At 39.7% G+C, this 26,617-nt stretch overlaps 1 protein-coding gene and 1 pseudogene across 14 annotated transcripts in view; one reads left to right on the top strand and one right to left on the bottom strand.

The window, feature by feature from the left end:
* ALG13 (ALG13 UDP-N-acetylglucosaminyltransferase subunit) overlaps positions 1-5,715 on the bottom strand; it is an 82,361-nt gene extending 76,646 nt beyond the window's left edge. For 5 of the 14 annotated variants that reach the window (XM_015128029.2, XM_015128030.3, XM_028842365.2 and 2 more), the window contains exons 1-3: positions 5,586-5,715; positions 4,595-4,757; positions 1,824-1,962 (exon numbers count right to left, since the gene is read on the bottom strand). In XM_015128029.2, coding sequence (XP_014983515.1) covers positions 1,824-1,962; positions 4,595-4,757; positions 5,586-5,666 — 383 coding nt within the window. In that variant the 5' untranslated portion in view covers positions 5,667-5,715. Of the gene's footprint in view, positions 1-1,823; positions 1,963-4,594; positions 4,758-5,458 lie in introns of all 14 variants that reach the window. The other 9 variants (XM_077988036.1, XM_015128036.1, XM_077988039.1 and 6 more) reach the window with 4 other exon arrangements.
* A 10,639-nt stretch (positions 5,716-16,354) lies between these two features.
* Positions 16,355-16,474, top strand: LOC114675288 (5S ribosomal RNA; annotated as a pseudogene).
* Positions 16,475-26,617: the final 10,143 nt, after the last annotated feature.

The following is a 26,617-nucleotide window of genomic DNA, read 5'->3' as shown; positions in this document are numbered from 1 at the left end:
CTACTTTTATGTGACTTTCTTGAAATTAATATAGAAAAAAAGCCATTTAAAACTGTAAAAAAAATAAAAGAAAAAAATTGGAGACTTGTACAGTTTCCTTCCTTTTCAGCATGAGTAAAAAATCAGGATATGTTTATGAAATCAATGTTTTCCTTTTAATGTGCTAACATAAAATCAAAGCTGATTTAACATTTAGAATGAAAATAGTAATTAAAAGTATCTGGAAAAAATTGACTTGCATAAATCAGTTAGGAAATTAAGTTTATTCCTCTTTAATCTAGCTTCTCTCCTGACTCACTAAATAGTTCAAGACTGGCTTCTATATTACACAGCTACCCTGACATTCCCTCTTCTCCAACATTATAGTGATAATGACACCAACAATTTTACTCCTGAAATAATCAATGAATCTTCCTCCTCTCAATAAGAACAGGAGTCTTTGTCTGTTTTGTTCACTGATGTATACCAAGTGCCCAGAACAATGCCTGGCACATAGAAGGTACTCAATAAATATTTAATGAATGAATAAGTATTTACTGAGTGCCTAAGAGACAGAAGCAGTAAAACTAAAAGAAAAGCTTATGCTCTAGCCAGTTTCTTCTCAGGTTTTTTATTTTAAAATTAATTTCATTTTACTATAACATAAATAAACATATATATACACATATATAGTAATTCTATGAGGCATTTACTTCTTGAAACATCAAACTAGGATAGGTTTTAAAGTCAAACAATTGGGAATTACTGACCTGGCCCTTTGGCAAGCTTCTAGTGTCTCAAAGAAGAACTAATAGAAAACAAACAAGCAATTTTCTTCATCCTTCTATTACGATGATCAGTTCCTGTTGAATTCTAATATACTTGTAGAAAATAATACTCCTTACCATAATTTCTCTGCTTAAAATACTTCAATGGCTTCTCAATAAACATCAATAAAATCAGAACTCTTACATAAGCTACCCCCACCCAGCTTCATCTTCTATTATATTGCTATATTGCTCACTATGCTCTGGCAACACTAATCTTCCCTCTGTTCCTCAAGCACACCAAGCTCCAAGTTCATTCCTGACTTAGGCTTTTGCACTTGCTGTTCCTTCTGCCTCTAAATCTTCATATGATTGGCTCTTCCTTGTATTTCGAGTCTAAGATCAAAATGTTAGGTACTCTGCCAAGCCTTCTCTGACAATTCTAATCAGTCTTCACCCCAGTTACCCCATCACCCTGTCTTACTTTCTTCATAGTACATTTCACCATGTGAAATACCTTGATCATTTATTTGTGAACTTGTTTACTATCAATTTTCCACGACCAGAATGTAAGCACCATGAGAACAGGGACTTTATCTCATGTTTACTACTGTATCCACAGCACCTAAAACAGTGTCTTTTATATATTCGGTGTAACTGATTAAATGAAAGAGTAAACATAATTTACGGATTCTAGTGGATTTACTATAAGCAAAACTTTTAACTAAAATAAGCAAATGTCTTCCTTGAATAATGAAAATCTAAATAATGAACTCAAAATTTAGAACTCCAAAATTAGTGTCTCAGAGACATGCGCGTCTAAATACACACACACACTCTCTCTCAGATATTCACATATGCAAAGAAACAGCCACAGATACACATAGAAATACAACACAGAGATTGCAAAGTGGGAGACAAACAAATGGGAGTGTTTTAGAGCTGAGAAAATCAAAAAGTTTGGTAAGTGGGAGAAGGTAAGAGGCAGAAGAGACAGATGAGGGAGGTAGGTGGATAAGAGGAACAGCAAGGGACGAATTAAAGCAAAAGATCAAAAATAATCAGTCTCTAGTATACCTGCAGGTACAATAAAAGAGATGACCCTCTTTGTGTAGCTGCTTTGCCAGTTCCAGCTGATGATTGTTCATCAACTTTTCGTTTATGACCACTACGAGTGGCTTTCCTTTTTCCAGAGCCTCCAAACAGCTTCCTGCACCTACAAATATAAATTAAATTTGTTTAACACAATTTAAAATAAGTTAAGGTCCCCACGAAGTTTTATAGCTAGAACTCAAAAGTTAAAAAACTTAAGTTGACAGAACTACAAGCTAGGTCTTTCAATTATACATTCAAAATGACAAGAGTATAGTTATCAGTTGCTCCCTAATAAAAAGTGTTAGAAACTTTATTTGAAAAATACATTATTTTATCACTGATGATGACATTATGGCCTATGATTCAGTGCTATGCTACTTGCTCTCTAGTACCAATGACCCTCGACTTATGATGGGGTATAACCGCATCATAAGTTGAAAACAGGCTGGGTGCAGTGGCTGATGCCTACAATCCCAACGCTTTGGGAGGCCGAGGTGGGAGGATCGCTTGAGCCCAGGAGTTCAAGACCACTCTCAGCAACATAGAGAGACCCTGTCTCTGCTAAAAAAGAAAAAGAAAAAGAAAAATAATTAATAAGGCATGGTGGCTGTGGTCCCAGCTACTGGGGAGCCTGAGGCAGGAGGGCTGCTTGAGCCCAAGAGTTAGAGCTTGCAGTGAGCTATGATTGCACCACTGTACCCCATCCTGGGTGACAGAGAACCCACCTCAAAAAAAGGAAAAAAAAAAAAAAGCGGTTGAAAATATTCTAAGTAGAAAATGCATTTAATACACCTAACCCACCACACATGACAGCTTAGCCTAGCCTACCTTAAACGTGCTCAGAACACACTTATATTAGCCTGTGGTTGGGCAAAATCATCGAACACAAAACCTATTTTATGATAAAGTGTTGAATATCTCATGCCATTTATTGAATACTGCAAGTGTAAAACAGAATGGTTGTATGGGTACTCGCAGAGCAGTTTCTACTGAATGCATATGTGTATTGCTTTCACACCACCATAAAGTTGAAAAACTAAGTGAAACCATTGTACATTGGGCCATCTGGAGTATGCTTTGGGCATGGCCTTCAATGCAGATAAGATCGAGGTTTCACATACTGTATGTGAAACTATATTTCATTTCTATTCAACCCCAGGTAGAAAAGCAAGCCTACAATAGAGACAGGCAGGCATCAATAACGAAAAACCTTGACCACTTTGTATGGGTTTACATGTGAAGTGCTATCCCAGAAACAGTCAAGAATGATTTCCATAAATATGCAAATATAAAATATTAGGATCAATTAAATTCTGAAATGTAAAATCATCTAGCTATTTTAAATGAGAGCAAAGAGATTGATACGTGAATAGATAAATCCTTTTTGGGTATCTTACGCTAGGGTGGTTAGTTAAGAACATTAACTCCGGAGGGGCATAGTGGCTCATGCCTATAATCCTAGCATTTTGGGAGGCCAAGGCGGGTGGATCGCCCGAGCTCAGGAGTTTGAGACGAGCCTGGGCAACACGGTGAAACCCCGTCTCTAATAAATACAAAAAAAAAAAAAAAAAATTAGCCGGGCGTGGTAGTGTGTGCCTGTAATCCCAGCTACTCGTGAGGCTGAGACAGGAGAATCGCTTGAACCTGGGAGGCGGAGGTTGCAGTGAGGCGAGATAGCGCCATTGCACTCCAGCCTGGGCAACAGAGCGAAACTCTGTCTCCAAAAAAAAAAAAAAAGGAAAAGAAAAGAAAAGAAAAAAAGAACATAAACTCCAGCACCAGATTGTTATCTGTCCACCACTTCCTGGCTGGACAAATTACTTAACCACTCTTGTGTCTCAGTTTCCTCGTGTAAAATGGAGATACTAACAGTACTTAGTTCACAGGATTGTTTAAAAGAGTAAAGTTAATACACACAAAGCAGTCAGAGCAGTGCCAAAGGCTGTTACCTCCTAGGAGATACATTTTTTAATCACCAATCTTTTGGTAATGTCTATTTCTAAAGACTTTTCTCTCCTCAAACTAGACTTAAAAAATAATAAATAAAAATAAACCTTATTTAACAAGTCAAAACTGCATTGCTCCCCAAAAGCAGTTCTTCTGAATGCACTAGAAGTCTAATTAAGTAGCCCATCAGGGCGGTCCTCTGAAGAGGAAACAATTTACTCAGTATGTAGCTGTTACTATTTTTGACTGGATTCATTTCACTCACATTCAACAGAAGTGTAAACAATCTTACAATTCCACTTACTCCATGACCAATCCAACCAATCAGCAGGCAGAACACTCCTTTAGCTAAGCCCAAGTACTAATGTCAAGTTGACAATTTATTACACTTCACTGGGTGAATTATTTTGCCCCTCAGTGTTTAGGGTTTTTTATTGTAAAGATGGGCTACAGTGATTAATTTCCCATTCTTCTCTCACCCCAAAATACTAAGTTCTCTCCAATAAAGTTCTCAATTATCATATTCAAATAAGTTGTGTATTCAAAAAGGGCTACAGTGAGTTCAGCTAGCGATTTTATTTTACCTCGAAAAGGTTCAAGTGTCAGTTCCTTACTGGAGGGAGAGCATCAGGATAAAAAGCTAATGGATGCTGGGCTTAATACCTAGATGATGCACGGTACACGTTTACCTTTGTTAACAAACCCGCACATCCTGCATATGTGCCCCAGAATACCCCAGAACTTAAAAAAAAAAAAAAAAAATTAAAATTAAAAGACCCAACCCTGAGATTCTAAGGCACCTTTACCTGCGTGACTAATAACAAGATCTGCTTTCTGGATGTCTTCTCTCAAGGAATCCTTGTACCTGTAAACATCCAGAGTAAACGACTCAGTACTGAAGGGTTCAGGTACCACCGTTCCTCTACCAATTTGCAGGATAAGTCGGTTGTAACCGAGGCTCTCGATTTTCTGAAAGAGGAAATCAGAACACGAGGGCCTTTTAAACTATGTAAAACAGAGCAGGAACCACCATCACTACTCAAGTTTGACGTTAAGACCGGGGCACGGCCGCCAAAGAGCCTACCTGTGGCCAATTTCACTTAGTTTCAAAACTAACGTATTCTCCGGTCCGGGGCCCGACGAGGAACCTCCCGAGCACTCGTGAATCTAAGCGACCCAGCTCGCAGAGTCCCGCTAAAGCCACAGCAGGAAAAGACTTTGGAAAAGGAGTCGCACACTCGGGGGGAACCCAGGGACTACCCGTTCTGCCTCACTTGCTGAACTGCGAGAACCGGGAGCCCTGAGGGGACCACGCGCGCTGAGGGGAACCGCGCGGGCTCCGGTCAAGCGCTGAGGGGAAGGAGCCGGGCTCTGAGGCGAGCTCGGCTGACTTGAGACGCCGGCGCCGACGCGCGGTCCACAGGGGGGCTGAGGAGAAACTGCCTAGCCCGGTGGAAAACCCGGGCTCGGAGGGGCGGAGCCGTTGGAAGGAGGGGCGGAGGACGCGGAGGCGGAGAATACAGCGCGGGGGAAGCCCGGGAAAGGAGCCGAAGAAATGAGGGAAAGGAACGGCCTGGGTAATGGGAAGAGGAAACATGCGACCCCGAGTAGCCGGGTAGCCGAAGGGCCCCGCCGGGCGTAGGCAGGAGCCAGCTAAGAGACAGCGGCACCTGTGGTAGAGTTGCGGGGGTTTCTTTCCGAGCGTGACGGTCAGGCAAGGCTACCGCGGCTGGCTCAGTAAGGCCGGAGACGGCGGGTGGCGAGCCAAGCCGACGCCTGCTCGCCTCCCTCACTCACTTGCAGACTGTCGGGCGCCGACACACACGCAATGAGGTCGTCAAAGCTGGTGGTCCCTACGGTAACAAACACGCACTTCATGGCGCGGGTTCCTCAAGCCCTGATCGCAAGGGCCGGATGTGACGCAACTGAGGCCACGCACGTTGCAGCGGCTGCCTTCTGTGAGGGAGGCGGAAATCCGTAATGGCCGCCAGGGGGCGGAGGGGCCCCGGGCTGTGTCACCGGTTGGGTGGGGCAAAAGTCTATTGGTGGCCTAGGTGCCAGCCACTCTTCTAAGCCCCTTTATGTGTAGGAGCCAGCTCCTGAGACCCCTCACTATAAGGGAATGGGGAATTGCCAAATGTAATTAACTTTTTCAAAACTGGTGGGTAAAAAAACACCATACCCTAAGTATTGTGTTGGTGTCATTGCGTGGGTACCACAATCTTTTAATGACAGACAAGTTTGAGATTTTTTTGTTTGCTGCCAAGTTTTGTCAAGATACATTTAAGAGATGGTTTTACTTCGAGTTGGCTAAGGGAATATCAGAAATAAAAGTGCCTTGCCAGGCACAGTGGCTGTAATCCCAAGCTACTGGGAAGAATCGCTTGAGCCCAGGAGTTTAAGACTAGCCTGGGCAACATAGCAAAACCCTTGTCTCTTAAAAATATTATTTTTTAGGCCAGGTGGCAATGGTCAAGTATGTAATCCCAGCATTTTGGAAGGCCAAGGCAGGTATATTACTTGAGGTCAGGAGTTCCAGACCAGCCTGGGCAACATGGTGAAACCCTGTCTCTCCTAAAAATACAAAAAGCCAGGCATGGTGGCAGGTGCCTGTAATCCCAGCTACTCAGGAGGCTGAGGCAGGAGAATTGCTTGAGCCCAGGAGGCAGAGGTTGCAGTGAGTCCAAGATCCTGCCATTGCACTCCAGCCTGGGTGACACAGAATGAGACCCTGTCTCAAACAAACAAAAAAATGTAATTAGCCGGGGGTGGGAGCACCCACCTGTGGTCCTAGCTAGTCAGAAAACTGAGGCTGCAGTGAGCCATGATCACACCACTGCACTGCAGCCTGGACGACATTGAGACCCCGTCTCGAAAAAAATTTTAAAAAACTAAAAATAAAAGGCATCTTATAAGGTATGGGGTCTTGCTCTGTTGCCCAGGCTTGATTCTAACTCCTGGGCTCAAGCAGTCCTCCTATGGCAGGCCATGTCTCACTAACGAAGGCCTCCATAACAACTGTTTCAGTACTGAGTGGTGAAGTTAATATTAAAAGCTAAAAAAAGTCAGTGCCCTTATACAAAGGCTGGAATGTAGCTAAAGCCCACCAAGAGTTTTGCCTAGGCCTTTCCTGGACCTTAAAACATGACAAAATAACAAAGGAATTATTGACCCATTCAGGATTAAACAAGTTTTATTGTAGGTCTGAAGAAATTCCCCCAGGGCTCCACAAACAAGTTTGTTGGAAGTGGAAGGAACTCTCCAAACCTCTGTGATTTAGCAGGAGGCAAGATAAGGGTAATCACACCAGCACCTGGACTCATTTAGTTTTTTTTTTTTTTTTTTTGAGACGGAGTCTCGCTCTCTCACCCAGACTGGAGTACAGTGGCATGATCACGGCTCACTGCAAGCTCCACCTCCTGGGTTCACGCCATTCTCCTGCCTCAGCCTCTGGAGTAGCTGGGAATACAGGCGCCCACCACCACGCTCAGCTAATTTGTTGTATTTTTAGTAGAGATGGGGTTTCACTGTGTTAGCCAGGATGGTCTCGAACTCCTGACCTTGTGATCTGCCCACCTCGGCCTCCCAAAGTGCTGGGATTACAGGCATGAGCCACTGCACCTTGCTGGACCCATTTAGATTAAGTAAATTTACTGAGGTTCCAGAGGAAGGTCTTCAAGATTCAGACCTTATTTATAGATTTTAAAAAGTTAATCACTTATGTCTTTAGATGAATGCACACTTACATGTAGACATATAGCTTAGAAGGTATATAATCTCTGGAAATCATCGTGATTTTGAGTTGGTCTGGTGATAATTTCCAGGCCTTCTCCCTGTAAACAGTTACAGAAATAAAAAACTCTCTTCCTCCCCAGTTTGTTTGCATCTTGTCATTGAGTCACGAAAAATAGTAGGCCCACCCTCAGTTTGGTCTGAGATCACTCCCGTCTCCGCCTCCGCTTCCCAAGTAGCTGGGCCTACAGGTGCATCAAAAGTGGCTTTTAGAAAATCACTCTAACTGGCTGGGTGCAGTGACTCACACTTGTAATCACAGCACTTTGGGAGGCTGAAGCGGGTGGATCACAAGGTCAGGAGTTCGAGACCAGCCTGGCCAACATGGTGAAACCCTGTCTCTACTAAAAATACAAAAATTAGCCAGGCACGCTGGTGAGCGCCTGTAATCCCAGCTACTTGGGAGGCTGAGGCAGGAGAATTGCTTGTACTTGGGAGGTGGAGGTTGCAGTCAGCCAAGATTGTGCCACTGCACTCTAGCCTGGGCAACAGAGCAAGATTCCGTCTCAAAAAAAAAAAAAAAAATCACTGGAACTTGGGCTCTTTAGGAACTGTGGTTCTCAGAAAACCAGGGCCCTCCAGGGTCCCCTGGAAGCTGCAAGCAGTTAACCCCCATTAGCAAGCATGACTTGTAAAATAGAGGTGATAAAGCCTGAAGCCTTGATCTACAATCTATTGAATTATTCCACTGAACCATTTAAATGTAAAATTACACATTAGCACAATAAAGTACCACAGATAACTTACACTTAGGCAGGCATGTATAGGAGAGGTTATTTCTCAAAACTCCCCTTTTTTCTCCTACCATCATACCATTGTTAAGATAATTGCTTACTCTATCTCCTTCTAATGTTTTGTGTATTCCCTATTTAAAGTATCACCTTAGCTTATATTTGTGCTTTGCCCTGCCTGGATATATACAGAAGACAGGCTGTGAGAAGAAATTATTTCAAGGAGAAAAAGGATTGGAGGTAAATTGGGCCTAGAACATAGCCTGAGAAGACCCTTGGGCTTATTTCTACAGGGTGTTTCCTTTAAACTTAGGCAGTTGTCTTTTTGAAGAGTAACATGCACAATGGCAGGAAAACTTGCCAGCTGCCTTTCTGAAAGTGACATCCAACAGAGACTTCTGGTTGGGACTTGGAAACTACCCAATCAGGACTCAGCTGTTTTCAACTAATGGGGACTACTTTTGAGTTATTTATTTGCATACACAGACTTGATTAAGGGCTGGGAGGAGAACTTTCCCTATTTAAGCCAGACCCACTCTTTGTTCTTTGGAGCACACTTAGTTTACATTGGAGGCTATGTTTCCCCATCTGCAGATCTCCTGCTTTTAGGTTGAGGTCTCCGAGACTGTTTTCTCCAAGGAGCACATTCACCTGGCTCTATGGGCCCTACGGGGTACACTCACACTTTGTGGAGTACTTTTGCATTTTGCAATGTACTTGTGCTTGGTGGAGTATGCTCACATTGCAAGTTTTGTGGGGACACTCATGCTCTGTTGCACTCAAAGGGATGCCTTTGTCACAGTGCTGTGGGTAACCCATGATCTAAGGTAATGGTCTCCAACCAGCCACCTGATGATGCACCAATGAATTTTATATTTAAAACCTGTGGAGAACATTCTTGTGCCTATTTAAGGCTCTGGATAAAATTAACCCAGGGTGATTTAAAACTCTTTTGACTAAATTGGGGAACTTTCTGTATCCCTAATCAAATTTATTTATGCATGCAATTAGAACAGAGGAATCTAGGTCTCTCAAAGACAATACAAGGCTTTCTTTAATAGATACTACGAAAACTCCAAATGCAATCAGGAATTTCAGATTGCCTTCTTGAGAGAAACTAATTCTGAACTCAGTTAGTGCCTCCAAAAACTTGAAAATCCTCCTAACCCAGATTATATTCCCAAGAAGGACTCAAACCCTTTGTTCCTCTTCCTTTCACTCCCTCTGCACTACCTCTACTTTATTCTCCTCCGCCACTACCTTCTTCACTTTCTGAACTTCCTTTTTTCTCCTCACTGTCTATCCCAGGCACACTACCCATAACCCCTCAACTCCTCTTATTGCCCCATTTAAAATAAGTGAAAATGCAGAGGGAGGTTAGACCATATCTTACATTCCTTAGTCTAAATCTGAACTCTTGGCGATTGTCCTAAAACTGACTTCCTTGAATTTGAATGCCACTTTGGTTTCATCGTAAGTGCGTACTAGCACAGACTCACCAAAATCTATCAATTAATTCACATGCTAGGGGTCATTGTTGTAGCTCAAACATGTATATGCCTAACTAAATGGATAAAACCTCTAGAGGACTTCCATTTCAAAAGGGACATGGCCGTAACAAAAGCAAAGAAAATAACCTGTGATTTGTTGAAGGTCATTCCAGTGCTTTTCCTCTGGCAAATTAATTGGAAAGCCATTGAACGATTCACTCAAATAAGAGATGAGTCTGTCTTAGATTATTTTGACTGGTTCAAAAAAGCTTTCCAAGCTGGGCGCGGTGGCTCATGCCTGTAATCCCAGCACTTTGGGAGGCTGAGGCAGGATGACCACTTGAGGACAGGAGTTCGAGACCAGCCTGGCCAACATGGCGAAACCCTATCTCTACTAAAAATACAAAAATAAGCTGGGCATGGTGGTGCATATCTGTAGTCCCAGCTACTCAGGAGGCTGAGGCACGAGAATCACTTGAGCCCAGGAGGCAGAGGTAGCAGTGAGCTGAGATGGCACCACTGCATTCCAGCCTGGGCAACAGAGCAACACTCTGTCTGAAAAAATAAGAATAAAAATAAAAATCTTTCCAGCAAAATTCTGGTATCAAGGACTTAACAGAGGATACCATTAATCTTTTTGATTCCAGTTTTCTTTCAGAGCTTAAATGAACTCTTAATGCCTTAGTCAAACAATATAACCTCAATTGGACCTTTAAGAAATCCCACAAAATTGCCTCCTTGGCAAACTGTCTCTCTAAGACTTTGTAAAGAGACAAAGGAAGAATAAATAAGACACTTGATTATCAGGAAAAGGCCACTACGTTCATGGCCCTACATATTCAGCAATTTAAAAAACAATCACAGAACCAAAATGTTCTCAAGATTCTGGGAAACAGGATCTATTTCTTTCACAAGGGCTTTTATCACTACAAAAGAGGTTATGAAAAATACAAATGATGGCTTCAGAAGAACCCAGATAAAGCTAAGAAAAATGCAAGATTTTTCTTCATTACAAGATTGGGGTGCTTCAGGGAAATAAGGGCAATCTTATTCCTTCTGTGAACCAGCTAAAGAAGGTTGGTTTGCAAATAAATAACAAATTGGTCCAGGCATGGATAGATACTGGTGCCACACTCTCAGTGCTGAACTCCAACTCTTTTTCAGATGGCCTTCCCTAGAGTAGTCAAACCACCCAGATGATAGGGGTCCCCAGCCAGCCAATGATAGTCAAGCCAAATCCAATTCCTTATCAGATAGAACCCATCATTGGATACCATAGCTTTCTCCTTCTCCCCTCTCTTCCCGTACATTTATTAGGAAAGGATTTCCTTGAAAAGAGTCAAGCCAACATTTTTTACCCATAAGGGAAATGTGTTATTTTAGGAATAAACTCACCTGAGACCTCTACCTTAAAAAACAAAAACAAAAACAAAAAACAAGGGGGACTTGCTCTGTCACACAGGCTGGAGTGCAGTGGCACAACCATGGCTCACTGCATCCTTGACTTCTTAAGCTCAAGTGATTCTCCTACCTCATCCTCCTGAGTAGCTGGGATCACAGGTGGTCGCCACCACAGCCGGCTCATTTTTTACATATAGAGACGAGGTCTCACTATGTTGCCCAGGCTGGCCTTAAACTCCTAGGCTCAAGCAGTCCTCCCGCCTTGGCCTCCCAATGTGCTAGGATTACAGGCATGAACCACTGCGCCCAGTCTAAGACATCACTTATGTGTTTCCCTTGTGAGCCCATGTCTGTCCAGCCATTTCTGAATAACCTACCTTAAGGGAATTATCTGAGACCCTATGGGCAAAAACGAATACCAATATCTGTCTTTTTCACTCAGCACCACCAATTTTCATTCAGATAGATCCTAACAATTCTCTTCTAAATGCGAAAAATACCCCCTCAATTCTGAGGCATTAGCAGGCATGGAACCTATTATTGATTCTTTTATTTCTAAGGGACTCATTGTCCCCTGTACTAGCCCTTGCAATACCTCAATTTTACCCGTGCAGAAACATAATGGGAGAGGATGGAGGTTTGTTCAACAACTTAGAGCTGTAACCAATATTGTTATTCCTGACACCCCATTGTGCCTGATCCACCTACACTCTTACATAATGTGCCTTCTGACACCCAATATGTCTCTACTCTTGACCTCTGTGTTGCCTTTTTCAGCATCCCTGTTTACCTGAAAGTTTCTTTTCACCTTCATGTGGAGAGGCCAGCAATATACATGGACAGTGCTTCCTCAGGGATATACTGAGAGCCCTATCTATTTTTTCCAGATTCTTTGAGCAGACCTGAAAAAGGTAACCTTTTTATAAGGTTCAACCCTGTAACAATATATTGATGATATGCTTTTATGTTCGCCCTCTCAAAACACTTACCTTGCTGACACTCTTCATTTTGTTTCTGTCAACTGACCCTCAATAAATGTCATAAGGTCTCTAAAGAAAAATTACAATTTGGTCAAGATTCATCTAAATTTCTTGGATATGTATTAACTTCCTCAGGGCTAAGCCTTGATCCCTCTCACATTCAAGTCATCTTTTTCCTCACCTTACTTGCTACAAAAAGGCAGCTCAGAGAATTTTTAGGGCCTGTGGATTACTGCAGAATATGGAACCTAATTTCTCTCTAATGGTACAACCGTTATATTCCTTACTTAAAGCCTCTTTTCCCCATTTCCTTGTCTGGATTACTGATGGTGAACAAGCTTTCCAAGTTTAAAAAACTCAATTGTCCACTACCCCTACCTTATGACATCCAAATTATTATGATTTTCCCTTTTTGTGCATGAAGGAGAGGGTAACACATTAGGGGGTTTGCCTTAGCCCCTTGAGGGCAACTATCAACTGATTGGCTATTATAGTCAATAGCTGTACCCTGTGGCACAAGTATTGCCCCCCTATCTGAGAACCATTGCTATTACTTCTATGTTTGTAAAGGCCACTAAAAAATAGTCATACAGTCCCCTCTCACTATGTATGCCCGTCATTCCATTGAAAGCCTCTTCACTTTTCATCATACCCAACATCTTTCAGCCAGCCGATTGACCTCCTATGAGATACTATTTTCTTTTTCTCCCAATTTAGCCATTGCCCACTGCAATCTATTAAAACCCTTTTACCATATCCAGTGGAAGACATCCTGTGACTATGTCAGTTTTACAGATACCCTCCTTTTACAAACCAGCATATACCCAAAGGAAATGCCTCTACCCAACCTGGACTTTGTCTAGTACACTGACGGGTCTTCTCTCAAGAGCCCTGCTGGCTCTTACCTCACAAGATATGCCATAGTTTCCCTAGCAGAGACTATTGAATAGGTCCCCCTACCCACAGTCTGGTCAGCTTAACAAGCAGAATTGCATACCCTCACATGAGCCTGTTTGCTGGCTGGAGGCAAAACAACTAACTTTTTATACAGATGGTAGATTCGCCTTTGGGTTGCACATAATTTCGTATGCCCTGGAAACAATGAGGTTTTTTGACCTCCTCCAGACAACCTATTAAAAATAAAGATTTTTGTTTTGACATTTTTAAAAGCTATTCAGGCTCTATTATCTCTTGCCATTATCAAGATCCAAGGACCCTCCCCTGAAAACTCTGAAGACAGTAAGGGCAAGCATCTTGTTGATGCAGCTGCTGAAGCTACAGCCCTACAAGTAACTCCCTTTATAGTAACCAAGGAACTCATTTAACTGACCAAGTATTAGCAAAAATTTGGAACATTTAGCCCATTCTGCAGCATTTTCATTATGCATACCACTCCAATCTTTTGGGCTGGTTGAATAGATAAATGGGGTTATAAAAACCCAATTTGCGAAGAACCTACGTATTTTTAACCTGCCCTGGCATAAGGCCCTCCCATTGACATTGCTAGTTTTACAATCCACACCTACTAGGAAACACTCTCTCTCCCCTTTTGAGATCGTTGCTGGTCTGCTGATGTACCTGGCTGAAGAAATGTTTTCCCTGCTCAGTTACAGGGAGACTTCCTAACCTACTACCAAGGCCTTGTCAAAGCTTTAAAGACTAACCACCACCAGGTTGTGGAATCCTTTTACAGGCCCAAATCAGATGGCGACCTCTAGCATCGCAGCCTCCACCCTAGTGATCATGTACGTTGGTAGAGACATCAATTGAAAGACTACCTTCAGCCCTGTTGGAAGAAGAACTCTTTTCAGGTACTGTTAATCAATCTCTGTGCTGCCAAGTTACAGTGTATTGACTCTTGGATACATATATCTCACCTAAAAATGGCACCAACTCCTGGAGAATCTTGGACATCAATGCCAGTGTTTAATACCAAATTCAGATCACTAAAACCCCATCTCCAGGCCAAGAAGACAACATATAAGGTTGACAACTAACCCAGGATTCCAGACCAGGCCTGTATGAGTAATATGCTCAGCCCTTACATTTACTTTATTTTTGCCTTGATTGTCATAGCTTTGGGAATTCTGTGTATTTTAGACATTTTTTGACATGTTAAAATTTAAAATAGTTCCCAGACAGGGCAGTTCCAGATGAACATCTTGTTTGAGCCTCTGAGCTAAGGCAGTGCCTGTAACCAGTAATTGGAGCTGAGACACAGTGGCAGGAAAACTCCCACCAGCACCCTGAAAGGAGCATCCAACAGAGACTTCTGGTTCTGGTTTGAAAACTACCCGTTTGGTAGTCAGCAGTTTTCAACCAATTCGGGCTGAAAGAGTTTGCATTCTTCATTTGCACATATGGACCTGATTGAGGGCTGGGGTGGGAACTTTCCCGATAGCATGCTTTCAGTTTACAACAGAGGCTGTGATTGTTTTTTTAGAAAATAAAACTCTTCGGCCAGGTGCAGTGGCTCACTCCTGCAATCCCAGCACTTTGGGAGGTCAAGGCGGGTGGATCCCCTGAGGTCGGGAGTTTGAGACCAGCCTGACCAACATGAACAAACCCCGTTTCTACTAAAAATACAAAATTAGCCAGGCATGGTGGTGCATGCCTGTTATCCCAGCTACTCGGGAGGCTGAGGCAGGAGAATCGCTTGAACCTGGGAGGTGAAGGTTGCAGTGAGCCAAGATTGCACCATTGCACTCCAGGCTGGGCGACAAGAGTGAAACTCTGTCTCAAAAAAAAAAAAAAAAAGAAAACTCTTCTTTGTTTTTCCTTTGCAGACCTCATGGTCTTTTGTTAACAAAATTAATGATAATGGTGAAACTACAGTTTTATAACAATAAATATAGAAAGGTCATGGTTGAATAATGAAACAAGCATAATCATTTTCTGCCCAAATAGAGCATAAAATATGAATATTTAGTGAAATATAAAGACACAAATATTCAAAAGTATTACTTGTCCTAAAAAAAAAAAAAAATCCAGGACTTAAGATTTCTACACATGAATCAGAGACTATAATGCTTCATCTGCTATGAATTATACCACAAAGCACAATAAGCTACAGAGACCATTTCTTATATGTGGACTAAGAAAGAAATACATTTACTATTAAAATAAAACCCTAAAAATAGTTTACAAAACCACTTCTAGCTGATACATTAGAATAGAAGCAGAATAGAGCAATGTGTCCTAGATATCACACCACCCCGCTACTCTAGCTATATGACCTCAAAGAAATCATTTAACCTCTGTTGAGCCTTAGTTTTCTCACTTACAATGAAAATAACAGATTCAGATTAGGTCTTTTAACTATACACTCTATAACTCCAAGAGCAAATATTCTGCTGTTTGATGACAAAGCAGGAAAAAATAAAATTCTTAATACATAATATAAATCCATATTTAATGTTAATGTCACATCTTGTACTGATCATATTGATTCTTATATTTATCACTAACATTTGTATGGCACTTTACAGTGTTATTAAATGTCTTCATGTTCATCATCATATTTTAATTACACAACTTCCCTATGGAGTAACAGAATGGGAGAAGTTAAGCTGTTTGCTCAAGATCACATATCTGGGAAGCAACTTACTGAAGAAGTCCAGCTCTTGAGCTGTTTAAGCCTGGGCAGGTCTTTTCTTGCCTCCCTGAGGTAAATCAAAGCAACCAATGAACTTTAACTTTGTACACTCTGTTTCATTTGTTATTCTCCTTCCTGGGTTATTTTGGGGGTTATTATTTTATTTCTAATTTATACATGACCACTAGGTTATTCCCATTTGGTAGCAGCAATAGCTGGGAATCTGATATTATTGCATGTTTATTCAATCTCTGCATTAATGGGTTATATAGATTAATAGTAATGTATTATAAAGGACTATTTCCTGTTAGGCAAGAGACAACAGAATTCCCTTATGAGTTTTGTCTGTCTGCCAATTTTGTCTTCAAGTCAATTAAAAATTTATGCTGCCAGGAAGAAGAATAGTTTTTGATATCAGGATTGGCAAATATTTGTGTTTCTATGTTTAATCTTGATCTGTGCCTGAAGTTGTAGATCTGAAGTTATAAGTTCTCTGTGAATCTGTGTGGCTATAATTCAGAAAGATCTTTACATCTCATTGAATCTGTGAAACTTTTTCCTATAAGATATTAAATTAGTCTATGGCCATACCACCCTGAATGTGCTTGATCTCATCTGATCTCGTGAAGCTAAGCAGGGTGGGGCCTGGTTAGTACTTGGATGGGAGACTGCCTGGGAATATAAGCTGCTGATGGCTTTAAAAAAAATTTTTTATATATTAAAAATAAAAAAATAAATTAAAGGAGCACTGTTCTGAATAGAGAACATAAGTACATGTATGAATTAAATGTTAAGTTCCCAGAAAACAAACAAATTGACTTATAATACTTTAAATGTACTGGACTTTAACAAAACATTTCTTACAGAAACTAATTCAGAAACCAAGATTACATAATTAACATTATTTTGACAATTATGGTTTTTTCTGACTTATTAGTGTAAAGTGAAATACAAGCATAAATTGTATTTTACTTGGATTTCTTTTTCCTAAACTTGCATAGTTTTACTGATCAAATAAATTGACATTATTCCAAAAAATGTTTATGATTATAAAAGATGTAAAGTTGTATTCAAGAAAATGAAATCATTACTGTGATACATTTTATATCAACAGCTATTATGCTTTGAAGTAGGCCAGATTGAAGATTATTTCCAAGATCTTTAAGCGACTCAAAATCATGGACTGACATTAAATTGAGTTAATTAATGGGTAATCATTGGACAGAATTTTTTTTTTTTTTTTTAGATGGAGTCTCACTCTGTTGCCCAGGCTGGAGTGCAGTGGTGTGATCTCGGCTCACTGCAACCTCTGCCACCCGGGTTCAAGTGATTTTCCTGCCTCAGCCTCCTGAGTAGCTGGGATTACAGGCACACGCCACCACGCCTGGCTAATTTTTGTATTTTTAGTAGAGGCGGTGTTTCACCATGTTGGTCAGGCTGGTCTTGAACTCCTGACCTCGCGATCTACCTGCCTCAGCCTCCCAAAGTGCTGGGATTACAGGCGTAAGCCACTGTGCCCGGCCAGAAATATTTTATTTTCTAAGTAAAATAGAATATTAAACACTGGTTTAACCTAAACATAATTTTAAATTTAAATGTTTTTGTTTCTTATTTTTAAGTGCTGTTAAGTGGCTAGCTATATCTTGGAGTCATGTCATGAATGCATTTATTTTTGCCACTTTAGGAAGTTATAAAAAGAATTTGTGTGGCTATAGAAAGTTTTGTCATATGTATTCTTAACCTCTGCTACTCTATTAAAATGGTTGTATATGCCAGACACTTTATTTTCCTTCTGGCTCTTTTCTTTTTAAAACAGAAATTAGTTACTTTGATTAAAAGTTATAATTAATATGGGTGGTTTAAACTCTTTAAGTAATAACACTGACAGAGAATTACAACAGTATATGTGCTTTTGTTTTTCAAAGGAAAAAATTAGGTTTTTCCTTAAGTAGCTTGTTGGTTTCCAGACCTTTTTACACTTTTAAAATTTATTGAGAACCTCAAAGAGCTTTTGCTTATGTGATTTATAATGTGAGTTATAAATATTGATATTTACCGTATTAGAGAAAAAAGAAAATTTTAAAATATTGATTGATTCAGTGAAAAATAGCAATGATGAACACATTGCATGTTGACATAAATGATCTTTTTTTACAAAAAGTAACTATTTTTTAAAACAGAAAATTTTATGAGAAGAATATAATTGTTTCACATATTCGCATATCTCTTTCTTATCTTGGCTGGTAGAAGGCACCTGGATCCTTGTATCTGCTTCTACTAATTTTATTTTATTTTGTTTTATTTTATTTTATTTTTTGAGATGGAGTCTCACTCTGTTGCCCAGACTGGAGTACAGTAGCGTGATCTTGGCTCACTGCAATCTCTGCCTCCTAGGTTCAAGCAATTCTCCTGCCTCAGCCTCCCAAGTAGCTGGGATTACAGGCTTGCACCACCATGCCTGGCTAATTTTTATATTTTTAGTAGAGACGGGGTTTTGCCTTGTTGGCCAGGCTGGTGTCGAACTCCTGGCCTCAAGTGTTCCACCCACCCCGGCCTCCCAAAGTGCTGGGATTACAGGTGTGACCCACCGTGCCAGGCCTAACTTCTAGTTTTAATCCTTTACAATATCATATATTAAGTAACCTATGGAAAACAACACTGTATACTCATGAGAGAATGAGAGTCAAATAGGCAGATGACATTATTATGAAAATTGTTTTGACCTCGCAGATCCTCTAAAACAAATATGAAAGAGCAGAAAGAAAAACAAAACTTGGAAAGTGCATTTTATTTGCCTTGATTTATAATACTTGAGTCTGAAAATAAGCTATTAAATATAGTAAGATATTTACAATGGTCCCTCTGCTTAGATGGGTTTTGCTTCTTTTATTTAGAACTTAATACTTCTACCTGCAATGTAAAAAATTAATCCTTATCTTCTGTGTAATCTATGTAAATAGAAGAGATTCTGTGCCTTTCAAGAAAAATGTTCTATGATTACATTGTCTTTATTATGTCCTTATCTATGGGAAAAAATCCCATAGAACATATGGTTTTTACTTATGAAATAATGAACATTTTTACGATAGTGTTACCTTCTGTGTTTTTTTTCAAATGCTTTATTTTTACTTTGATTAAATAGGTAAAGAAGTCTTATTTCTCAGGCACTCATGATCTCACCTAATCAACTCCACAACTCTTAATTTTGCCCTCTCAAAATCAGTTCCTAAATTTGATCAAATAAAATAAACATTTCATATATATATATATAATTGTTTGTTTTTGAGATGGAGTCTTGCCCTGTCCCCCAGGCTGGAGTGCAGTGGCACGATCTCGGCTCACTGCAACCTCCACCTCCCGGATTCAAGCAATTCTCCTGCCTCAGACCTGAGTAGCTGGGATTACAGGCATGCACCACCACACCAGGCTAATTTTTGTATTTTTAGTAGAGACAGGGTTTCACCATGTTGGTCAGGCTGGTCTTGAACTCCTGACCTCGTGATCTGCCCACCTCGGCCTCCCAAAGTGCTGGGATTACAGGTGTGAGCCACCGCGCCCGACCCTTTAGGATATATTTTATACGTAAAACTAAAAGTTTTAACCTAAAACCACTGAAATTTCTCAGAGGGCCTTTGGAAAATCACAGAGATTCATTATTTGACCTTATGAAAAGAGATGTTGGAAATAGTTGTTAGATCAAAAAAGATACTCAGCCCTCTCTAAGTTGTTTTAATAAAATGTTATTAAAATAAGTATTTCAGAAATTGTGTGCTTTATGGGAAGTCCCTGGCACTTTTCAGTGCCCTCCCTGTTCATAATGTTATTTTACTTTCAGGTGTAACCCTGATCAAAACTGTTATGTGTTACTATTGTAAAAGTTGCATGGGAATAATTGTTATACAGAAGTGACATTCAATCTTCCCTAAGTTTGTTTTGATAAAATGTTATTAATATAAATATAAAACCCAGGTTTTCTATTTTTTCTAAAGAAATATATACATTTACCCAGATAAAATAAACATGTGGCTATTTCTGAGAATCTAAAGGAAATATGGAAAATAAAGTAGCATAAGTTATTATATGATAAAGGTGATTTCATACCCATTTTATATAACAGGATATATTTTATTTTAAAAATTTAGAAGGAATTTGGAATGAATGTATGACATATTCATTTATTTATAATCTTTACATTTCTTTGTTATTGCTCTTGCTATTAACCTCTGCTGCCTCATCAATATGGCTAACTATTCCTTCAAGATTCATCAGAGGTGTAATTTCCTCCAGGAAGCCTTTCTCCACCCCTTTTAAGATTGTGCCCATTTTGTGCCACCAGTAACACTCTTTGGCTACCTCTGTCATAATTCTTGATGTTTAAATCACCTGTATACTTTTCTCCTCTTTTGTACTGTAAAATCTTAAAAGGTGGAGACCAGATTTAAATCATCTCTAAATTCCCAGGATTTAGTGCTATTCCTGGAAACTAGATGATACTCAATAATGTTTATTGAACAAAAAATAAATTACTAGTTACCTAGTGGGATACCTAGGCCTGTTGGGATTACAAAGATAAATAAAACATAGTTCCTATTCTATCCCAACAATAGATGATTTGTCTTATTCATGGGTTGATTAATGGTTTGTGAAATTTCAAAAGATTAAAAAGAAAACTATGGAATCCATTATTTTTATTTTATGGACAAGAAGCAGAAGCTCAAATCAATAGATTTTTTGTTTTATTTTTTTCAAAATTATACTGGTAATAGCAGAGCTAAGGCTTGACTCCAACCCTTCTGATGCCTGCCCTGTGCTCCTCTACACTGTGCTGACCTTTCCTTTAATGAAGAGCCTTCAATAGTGGCATATGCATTAAAATATAAAGTAATGTAACTGGAAAGGATGACAAATCATAAATGTTTCTTCTTAATCTTTTAAACACAGCACATTGCAGAATCCTTGAAGTGACTTTAGATTCATTTCTTTAATTTTCCATCATTCATCAAAACTTTCTGTATATTTTTTTCTTTATTATTATAGTGAATGTCTTCGAGCAAAGCTGAAAAGTTTCGAGTTATAAAACCCACTTATAATCTCCACTTTGTGGATGTTTACGTTCTTAGGAAGTTGCCAAAACCTAACATATATATATACACATATATATCTCAAGGGGAGTTTATTAAATATTAACTTACACGATCACAAGGTCCCACAATAGGCTGTCTGCAAGCTGAGGAGCAAGGAGAGCCAGTCCAAGTCCCACAGCTGAAGAACTGGGAGTCTGATTTTTTAGGGCAGGAAGTGTCTAGCACGGGAGAAAGATGTAGGCTGGGAGGCTAGGCCAGTCTCTCCTTTTCACGTTTTTCTGCCTGCTTCATATTCACTGGCAGCAGATTAAATTGTGCCCACAAGATTAAGGGTGGGTCTGCCTTTCCCAGCCCACTGACTCAAATGTTCATCTCTTTTGGCCACACCCTCACAGACACACACAAGATTAACAATTTGTATCCCTCAATCCAATCAAGTTGACAGTATTAACCATCACAATACTATTATTATTGGCAACTGTCTTACTTTTAGGAACACCAAAATAATTATTTTCTGGCTATATTGGTCAAATCCAGAGTTAAAATAATACTATAATAGAGTCAATTTCTGGATAACCTCAAAATTGTTTAATTTATTAATGGATATTTTTACTGAAATTATCTTTAAAATGTTTATAGTAGGTAGCTTTGTTTCTCAAGATTCTAGCAAGTAAAACAAATTGCTCCATTCACCCAAGGGCGAGCAAGAGAACTGACAAAATCAAGATTCAAAAAGAATTAAATAATGGCAACTTTGTAAGAATAAATGTGTTGTGATTCTTTTGAAAGAAATAAACTCGTTTGGATACATGAAAAAAGATATGAAGGAAATTTTTTAAAATATGAAGTAGCGAAACAATCAGCTGAAATAAATCAGATCAGTCTTAGCTTAAAAAAAGCAACTGTGCAGTACAAAATTGGAGTTTTAATGAACTATAATAAATGAGAGTCGGCTGTATCACTACTTGTGTCACCAGAGGCAGAGAAAGAAACTAATTTTTGTTGAACACTCCTTATGTGCCAAGCATTGTGGTAAACACATTATATATTTGATCCAATTTTATCCAAATACAATTTAAAGATTTTTATAAAACCAATCTTTACATGAAATTGCTGCTTATAGAAAATTATACTACAAATGGCCGGGCGCGGTGGCTCACGCCTGTAATCCCAGCACTTTGGGAGGCCGAGGCGGGCGGATCACAAGGTCAGGAGATCGAGACCACGGTGAAACCCCGTCTCTACTAAAAATACAAAAAATTAGCCGGGCGCGGTGGCGGGCGCCTGTAGTCCCAGCTACTCAGGAGGCTGAGGCAGGAGAATGGCGTAAACCCAGGAGGCGGAGCTTGCAGTGAGCCGAGATCGCGCCACTGCACTCCAGCCTGGGCGACAGAGCGAGACTCCGTCTCAAAAAAAAAAAAAAAAAAAAAAAAATTATACTACAAATCATATTAAAGCTATAATATTACGGAAATAATTAAAATAAACTCGTGCTTTTTTATTGTTGTTGTTTTGTTTTGAGACAGGATCTCGCTCTGGGGTGAAATGGGATGACGATGGCTTAGTGCGGCCTCAACCCTCTGAGCTTAAGCAATCCTCCCATCTCAGCCTCCTGAGTAGCTGGAATCACAGGCACATGCCACCACACCTGGCTTTTTTTTTTATTTTTGAGACAGAGTCTCGCTCTGTCGCCCAGTCTGGAGTGCAGAGGCGCCATCTCGGCTCACTGCAAGCTCCGCCTCCCGGGTTCACGCCATTCTCCTGCCTCAGCCTCCGAGGAGCTGGGACTACAGGCGCCCGCCACCGCGCCCGGCTAATTTTTTTGTATTTTTAGTAGAGACGGGGTTTCACCGTGGTCTCGATCTCCTGACCTCGCGATCCACCCGCCTCGGCCTCCCAAAGTGCTGGGATTACAGGCGTGAGCCACCGCGCCTGGCCCACACCTGGCTATTTTTAAATTTTTTTGTAGAGATGTTGCCTAGGCTGTTCTAGCCTTGAGTAATCCTCCCACCTTGACCTCCCAAGGTGCTAGGATTACAGGTGTGAGCCACCAAACCCTGCCCTCTTGTGCCACAGTGACAAAGATTAAAAATCATGAAAGGATCTCTTTAAGTAAAATCCATTGAATATGGAGCAAGTCACTTTGGTCAAACATTTAACTGTATTATGGTGACTACTAGGCTAAATATATCTCAATACCAAGTATTTTGAAAAGGAGGAAAATATATTTATGTGAACTTGATTATATGAGTATATGCCTCCTGTATGGATCAGTGATGTTATTAATGAATCCCCTGATTTGTAAAATTATCGTAATCAACTATGCTACAAATGATAAAATGTTTGATTTAAGGACACTGAATATAGTCTGAGTATAGCCCCTTCAATCAATAAGTACTCAAAATCTAGACCTTGCTCTGAATCTGTTGTATAATAAAGGGCTAGTGCTTAAATGAGACAGGATGTATTATGACTTGGAAGTTTCTTAAGAAATTTTCAAAAAGATTCAGTCATACCCAGACCTCAGCATCACACGATATAACTTTGAGACAAACCTGCACATGTACCCCCTGATACGTAAATAAAAATTGAAAAAGGAAAAAAAAAAGTCTGAATTGTGTTAGTTTGTTTCAATCCTCCTTAATTTTTACTATCATACAGCAAAAATAAAAGAATATAACATACCATTGTTCATAAACGTCAGATGCACAGCTATATCACTTAAAACAAGTTCATTCAAGGATATTCATTAAGCACTTACTATGTGCAAGGCCTCTGCTATGCACAGATGCACTAGACGGTTTGCAATCTAGAAGAAACACACAAACATGAATGCAAACATGTTTTTATAAACTGTGGTAAAGAACAGAGCCATGCAAGAGAGCAGGCGATGTGTAACTGGGGTGGGGACCAACTTTAGATTTAATGGTCAGGGAAAGCTTCTTGGCAGAAGTGACATTTAAGCTGAGGCTTGAAAACTAAGGAGCCAACCAGGAGAAGACAGAGGGAATAACCTTCCAAACAAAGTGAATAGATTGTGAGCAGGCCATCAGAGAAGGGGCTTAGCTTGTTTGAACAAAGAAATGAAAAAGGACAGTATGTGTAGAGCACAATAAGCAAAGGAGCCAGCAGAGACCTCAACAAGCCCTACAGGTCATGGGAAAGAGTTTGGTTTGTATTCCTCAAGAATTGAGCAAGTGGAAAACGTGACAACATATTTAGATGGCTTTTACTTGTCTTAAAAATTATGATTTCCAGATTAGAACATGCACACAACACATCCCAGAGTAATTAAGCTAAGTCCAAGTGTATTGTTCATGGGAATAACTCCTTTAAAAAAACAGATTTTTAGAGATAGGATCTTACTCTGTTGCCCAGGCTAGAGCACAGCGGTCCCATGATAGCTCACTGCAACCTCAAACTGCTGGGCTCAACGAATACTCCTGCCTCAGCCTCCCAGAGTGCTGGGATTACAGGTGTGAGCCACTGCCCCTGGCCCTGTTCATGGGAATAATTCATTTGAAAACTAAAATGTTAATTTTATTAAATTAATGCTGTATGCACAGATTTTAAAAAATAGTATACTGAGAAAATCCCATCTCCATTTCTAATTCTCACTACTGAAGGGCAATAACTTTAAACAGTTTTCGCTATTCCCTATGGTGTTTACTACCACGTTTCCATATAACATGCTTGTATTGCTATATCTTGATTGTTTAGCTTTAATCTATTGATATTTTTATTATAATTGGTGACAATTAGGCTCTCTTACATAGCCGTAAACACATACCGTCTTTCCTCTCAGAATATTCATACCACAATTTTTGGTGAAATCAATATTTAGTGATTATATTATTATGACTTTGTAAACATTTTTCGGAGTTTAACTATGTATTAAGTATGTTATAACATTTCCTTCTCTATAAAATTTTGTCATGTTTTATTTAATTTTTATTTGCTCAAGATTTTCTCTATGAATCTATCACTCATTCTCAAACAGATCTTTCCAAAAGATCTGTACATCTTCCCTTTGTATGTTCAAATACATTAGGTTATCAATAACTTTCTTTTTTATGATTAGTAAAGATGTCTGTGCTAGATATTTTTGTCCTTCTCCAATGTGAACTGGTTTAGTCCTTATAAATAGCTGTCCTCTGGGATTTCCCCTCACCCTTATCCTGAAAATCTCTTTTGCCTATCTCTTATGTCAGATTCTATTTTCTGGACTCTGTCTTCCTTACTTTCGATTTAACTTCCTCATTTTGGTGGGCAAATATCTTCCAATGACTTCATGAGAAAAGATGGTCAATTTTTTAGATTTTACACATCTGAAAACACCTTGTTCTAATATTTCATCAGATTGTTAGTTCAACTGATATATAATTCTAGATTGGTGTATTTGTTTTCTAATGTTACTATAACAAATTACCACAAATTTTGTGGCTGAAAATGACACAAGTTTATTATCTTTCCATCAAAAATGTGAAATCGCTTTCAATGATCAAGGTGTTGGCAACACTGCTTTCTTCTGGAGGCTCTTCCGAAGAACATTTTTTTCTTGTTCTTTACAGTCTCTAGGGGCTGCCTGCATACTTTGGCCCATGGACCCTTCCTCTATCTTCAAAACAGATTACTCCAACCTCTGGTTCAGGTTTCACATCTTACTTTGGTCCTCCTGTTACAAGGGCCCTTGTGATTACTTCAGCCCCACCCAGATGATCCAGGATCATCTGCCCATCTCACGATCCTTAATTAATTGCCATCTGCAAAATACCTTTTACCATGTAAGGTAACATATTCATAGGTCCATAGATTAGGACATCTTTGGGTGGGGTTTGGGGGGAACATTATTCAGCCTACTACAGTTGGAAATTTTTTTCCCTCAGAACTTGTCTTCCAGAGTCTAGGGATACAGTTGAGAAGTTCGTACTTAATATTATTTGCAATCCTTTGTATATGACCTGTTTTTCCTCTCTGGAAGCTCTTAGAATCTTCTCTTTAATCCATCTTCTGAAATTTCACTGTCATGTACATTTGTGGAACTTTTCTATCTGTATTATCACCTGTATTAGTCCATTCTCGCATTGCTATGAAGAACTATCAGAGACTGGCTAATTTAGAAAGAAGAGAGACTAACTCATGGTTCCACAGGCTGTACAGGAAGCATGGCTAAGGAGGTCTAAGGAAACTTACAACCATTGCAGAAGGCAAAGAGGAAGGAGACATTTTTTGCATGGTTGGAGCAAGAGGAAGAGAGAGAACGTGGAGGTGCTACACACTTTTAAACAACCAGATCTCGTGATAACTCACTGGCTATCACAATAGCAAGGGGGAAGTCTGCCCCATAATCCAATTACCTCCCACCAGACCCCTTTTCCAACATTGGAGATTACAACTGGACATGAGATTTGGGCGGGGACACAAATCCAAATCATATCATCATCCTAGAGTGCTAGGAATTTTCTTTGCATTATTTATTTAATAATTTATTTTTTTTTTCTACTTTCCCTATCCTCACTTTCTAGAACTTCTGTTGTTGTAATTTGGCCCTGCAGTACCAAATCCTTGCATTTCCTCATATTTTCTCTATTATTTTTCATTTCTTTTTCTGTTCATTCTACTCTCTAGTAGATCTCCTCAACGTTAAATTTGTATTCTATTTATTTCTTAGATTTCTGCTATAATATTTTGACCTTCTAAGATCTCCTTCTCATTCTTTAACAGTTCCATTTTTTATAGCATGCTGATCTTTTGTC

The sequence above is a fragment of the Macaca mulatta genome, chromosome X (genome assembly GCF_049350105.2).
Source record: "Macaca mulatta isolate MMU2019108-1 chromosome X, T2T-MMU8v2.0, whole genome shotgun sequence".
NCBI classification, from domain to species: domain Eukaryota; kingdom Metazoa; phylum Chordata; class Mammalia; order Primates; family Cercopithecidae; genus Macaca; species Macaca mulatta.
This window is presented reverse-complemented; position numbering and strand designations above follow the sequence as displayed.